At 47.1% G+C, this 5,178-nt stretch overlaps 1 protein-coding gene across 1 annotated transcript in view; it reads left to right on the top strand.

Moving 5' to 3' along the window:
• The window catches only part of LOC106815881 (glutamate receptor ionotropic, kainate 1-like), a 6,040-nt gene extending 1,142 nt beyond the window's left edge, over positions 1-4,898 (top strand). Inside the window, exons 2-6 of the mRNA XM_014820405.1 lie at positions 2,490-2,860; positions 3,066-3,286; positions 3,625-3,809; positions 4,148-4,237; positions 4,640-4,898. Of these exons, the coding sequence (XP_014675891.1) occupies positions 2,490-2,860; positions 3,066-3,286; positions 3,625-3,809; positions 4,148-4,237; positions 4,640-4,898 (1,126 nt within the window). The remainder of the gene's footprint in view (positions 1-2,489; positions 2,861-3,065; positions 3,287-3,624; positions 3,810-4,147; positions 4,238-4,639) is intronic.
• The last annotated feature ends 280 nt before the right edge of the window (positions 4,899-5,178 follow it).

Genomic DNA, 5,178 nt, shown 5'->3' with positions numbered 1-5,178 from the left:
GGCGAATATAGAGTGTATTTTTTTCTATACATATGAATAGGGTAAAATGCCATTTAACTAACGATCGCCGTGCAATTGCGATGACATAGTCGCGCGGTAAAGTGAACTTATATGGAAGTAAATGGCTTGGAAACAAACCAGCATCGCCATTCTTTCCGCATCTTCATCTCTACTTTATAGATCTGTAGCTTCATCGTCATGCCATCCTCCGCATCTCTGTCTCTACCTTATAGATCTGTAGCTACATCGTCGTGCCATCCTCCGCATCCCTGTCTCTACCTTATAGATCTGTAGCTACATCGTCATGCCATCCTTCGCATCCCTGTCTCTACATTATAGATCTGTAGCTACATCGTCATGCCATCCTCCGCATTCCTGTATCTACATTACAGATCTGTAGCTACATCTTTATTCTATCCGCATCCTTGTCTCTACCTTATAGATCTGTAGCTACATTTTTATGCTTTCTCTACCCCATCCAACCCCTCACCCCTCTCTGTATCACCCCATCCTCCCCTCCCCTTCCTCTAGTCTCGGTCACCTCCCCTCCCCCTACCCCCGGTTCCTCCCTCCCTCTACTTTGTCCGTTTTACTCTTTGTAACTATCACTACACATGCAGCCGCAGTCTATACGCCCGCTGACGACAGGGTGGCTATTTGTTATAAAGTTGCTTTTATCTGATGTTTTTATACGTTTACGTCTGACTGAGTACCTGCGCCGTAGGACCAGCAACACGCAGATGTACCGCGCGTTTATAACTAGTGTGTGTGTGTGTGTGTGTGTGTGTGTGTGTGTGTGTGTGTGTGTGTGTGTATGTGTGTGTGTGCGTCGTCAGTGACGTGCGTGCGTCGTACGTGTGCGTCGCGCGTGCGCGCCGCGCGTGCGCGTGCTGTCTGCTCTTGCGTAGTGGCGCGTGGTGTTGCTGTGCTGCGTAGTGTGTCCGAAGAGAAATAAACAATCGGGAGAAACAAATACAGCTCTTGTAGTCTGCCTAATCTTAGCGTTACCTAGCGTTACTTAGCGTTATTAACGCGCTTATAGTTGTTAACTACTACTGTCAATCTACTCCCGCCTAGTTCAATGTTAGTCTAAAACTATATGTGCTTAAATAATAAATATATGTTCGAGAGCTGAATGAATTCACAACTCGGCTCTCCGCCAACAGAAACTCTTACGATTAAAAGCCCACATTATTAGGCGTACATTATGTGAAGCTGATGTCATTATCTAGGTTTATGTTTCGGCAGGCACGTGCCTGAGCAGCGCCATTGATAATTAACCGCCGGGGTATATAATAATATACATATATATATATATATATATAATATCATATATATATATATATATATACGTACAGTGCTGACATTAACGATTCGTTTCCGGAATTTTATGATTGAACCGCGAATTAACGACGAAATCGTTTGAAATTGTTATGCGGCAAATTCATAGAATCGACCATGCAGCGAGAATAAAGATAGCGAGTGAGAGCCGAGCGTCAATACTATTGTTGTGGTTGATACTAGTGTTGATACTAATAATATAGTTGTTACTATATAACAGCAGCGGTCACACCAAGCACATTGGTACAAGTGACTATTATCCCGAAATATCAAGAAGAAACCCGACAGCCTGTCACTAACAACGTAACCTTTCGTCTGCCACTTCGTCGAAATACTAGACCAATTGTTTCGGAGAGAACATGCACACACCTCTGGTCATCTCCCTTGCTGCTTCACCATCATTGAGTAGCCGTTCTGTACCCGGGTATTGTCAGTATACACAGAGACATCTAATCATTGTGTGATCTTCCCCGTAGATGAGTTATCTCGCTAACCCGACGTCGGCAAACGTCAAAAATACGATGGAAAAGCTGCACGCGCACGCGTGAACACGCGTTCACAATTTACTTTCAAATCACGTCGGGAAATTATCGACCGGCTAATGGACGTAATCGATCAGACGTGGCTAAAAGAGTCTATCCCTGCAATTATTACTCAGCACATTTCGCACGCCATTTTCAATGTTAGTTCTAACGAAAAGGAAAGCGGTGACAGTATATTATGATTGCATTGTCAACCATATAGTGATTTCACAGGTGAACATGTTTTTATTGTAGTGAATTAATTCGTAAAAATCTGGCTTGGTGGTTTTAATTCTCATCATTGTCCGCGAATAAAATTTACCGCTATGGTATAATTCGATACAACCCCGACGTTACTCTGAACAATTTTTTTTAGCGCACACACACGCACGCACACACGCACGCACGCACGCACGCACCCACACACACACGCGCACACACATATTTATTTATATATATTTAATTATTTATTTATTTATTTATTTTTTATTTATTTATTTATATATATAATCAAATCAGTAACTCCGGTAACTGTATATATAAACCTAACGTTACCCCGACGAAATATACGACAAAGGTATGTAACCGTGTCGACCCAACAATCTCTGTGTTCTCTTCATCTTTAAGCTACGACTTTCGAATTCTGCCCAGCGAAGAGCCAGGAATCGAAGCGCTGTCCAATAACACCCTCGATCTCTTGATCACGCCGCTGTTACTGACGCCGATGCGAAGAAAGGTGGTCAAATATCTCACCCCGCTGTTTTATTCGTCGAGGGTGTTCGTCATTAAGAAAGTTCCCGTCATAAGGAACGAGCCCGTCAGCGTGCTGCGACCGTTTGACACGCACATATGGATTCTGCTGCTCGGCTTTGCCATGGCGATGCCGCTGCTGTTACGGTGGCTGCCGCGGTCGCGAGACCGCGCCACCGTCGCTGACGTCAGAGAGACCAGAATCGTCTCCCATCTCCGCTACACATTCGGTGCGCTATTCCAACAAGGTAAGACGACAGGTTGCCCTAGGAACTTCCTATGCTAGCCGCTAGATGGCAGCGGTTAAGTTAAATCGCAGACGCACGCACCAGTGTCATATTATGCGAGCGTAAGCTGCTCGTGCCAGTAGTTGTTGACGGAACTCTCTTCGTTGTTCACAGCTAATACTCTAGTTGACAATGTGATTTATATCGCCGCGATGTTTCGATGCAGGCACCACGTTCCTGCCATCGCGGACTCCGGTCCGTATTCTGTACGCCACCTGGTGGATATTTTCGTGCATCGTGGCCGCCACGTACACGGGTACATTCGTCAGCTTGTTCTCCGTCGTTGGCCCGACGCATTACCCGTTCTACTCGACAGAAGAACTGGCAGCGAGCACGGATATAGTTCCAATTATCGTCAGAGGATGGGCAGACGAAGAACGATTGCGCGTAAGTGCATGTTCATTGTTTATAGAGGGCGCAAGTCGCAACGTCGCCGAGCGGTTGTTGGTCGCTCTAGATGGCAGACCTCTCACTCGCAATTTCGTCATCTATTTGACTTCTATTTTATTTTTTCTACGATCTAGATGGCAGTTGACCCACTCGCTCCCAAAAGCTATAACCCTGTTACTTTAATACACTAATATCTATATTTATATCGAGCATCTACATAAGGCTTTATAGGCGAGTGTGTAAAAAAATGAATCGTTGTAGATATCTACGGCTGTGGTTGCATATAGCTTCACGAATAATGATTTTATATATCAATGTTACGCACGCATTTAAAGAGCAGCCCACTTGATTCAACGTATAACCAGCTATGGAAGAAAGTACAAGGAAACAAGGAGGCGAGAACGGATAACACATCAATGGCGCTTGAGATGGTTCTGACCGGGAAGTATACGATGATGAACGATTTTGTGAACAACGAAGTGCTCATGGCTGCCGATTACGGTAAAACTGGACAGTGCAGGTGAGTGTGTGTGTGCGTGTGTGTGTGTGTGTGTGTGTGTGCGTGCGTGCGTGCGTCGTTGCGTCGCGTAGCGCGCGGCGCGTGCCGTGTGTGTGTGTGGGTGTGTGTGTGTGTGTGTGTGTGGTGTGGTGTGTGTGTGTGTGGTGTGTGTGGAGGTGTGTGTGTGTGTGTGTGTGTGTGTGTGTGTGTGTGTGTGTGTGTGTGTGTGTGTGTGTGTGTGTGTGTGTGTGTGTGTGTGTGCGTGCGTGTGTATGTGTGTGTGCGTGTGTGTGCGTGCGTGCGCGCGTCTATAAGTGATGCTATTCCTTTATAATGGCCTATATTATTTTTCCCTATAGGTTTGCACGGGCTCCATTTGAAACCTCACTGGAGCCAATGGCTTGGACTGTGCAGAAAAACAACACGATTTACCCTCTCCTAAACTGGCAGTGAGTAGCTTTACATATATACCTCAAGGAGTGCCCGAGTTGCGAACCCAATTGCAAACTGACGTTCGTAGGTCCTCGTTCGAAACTTGGACTTTACTAGAGGGAATCTTCGTTTGGTTCCTACTGTGTGGACGGCGCATTTTCTAGGGCGCGCACGTGAAGCGTAACAACAACGAACACACTTGTTTGCGTTCTATAAAAAAGCGTTGGTCGTCTCTCTCGTGTCGAAACATTAGTTAGAAGAGCTTTGATCAGACAACGATGAATCGAAAATTATCACTATGTGCATTTGCTAAGTAGCTTCAACTGTCATCGGCTGAACACTAATGACTTAGTGGGTCATACCACGAATAGCGCATACGCAAGCCCCCTGATCAGTTCGATTTTCTGCCCGCGTTTCAGGATACGTACGATCATAGAGACGGGTCTCCTGCAGAAGTGGGGAGCGCCGGTCCTACAGAGCGGATTCGCAGCGTGCTCCGAGCTGGACGCGGCGTCGGTCGCTGCCAGGCAGATCAGCTTGCGACAGATGCTGCCGGTCTTCGTGATGCTGTTGGCGGGCGTCGCCGCCGGCCTGCTGCTTCTCCTAGCGGAGATTGTCGGCAAGAAGCTGAAACATAGACGGGCGCAGACGAACGTCTCGTCGCTGCCGAAAGCTTGACCGTGATTGTTATATGACCGCTTATCGCAGGTGACCGCCTATCACAGGTGACCGGCTATCACAGGTGGCCGGCTATCTCAGGTGACAGGCTATCGCAGGTGGCCGCCTATCCTAGGTGACCGCTTATCACAGGTGACCGCCTATCACAGGTGACCGCCTATCATAGGTGACCGGCTATCACAGGTGGCCAGCTATCACAGGTGACCGGCTATCACAGGTGACCGCTTATCACAGGTTGCCGCCTATCACAGGTGACCGGCTATCGCAGGTGGCCGGCTAT

Source organism: Priapulus caudatus, unplaced genomic scaffold (genome assembly GCF_000485595.1).
Source record: "Priapulus caudatus unplaced genomic scaffold, Priapulus_caudatus-5.0.1 Scaffold1226, whole genome shotgun sequence".
Taxonomy (NCBI): Eukaryota; Metazoa; Priapulida; class Priapulimorpha; order Priapulimorphida; family Priapulidae; genus Priapulus; species Priapulus caudatus.
Note: the sequence above shows the minus strand (reverse complement) of the source record. Positions and strands in the feature narration are given on the sequence as shown.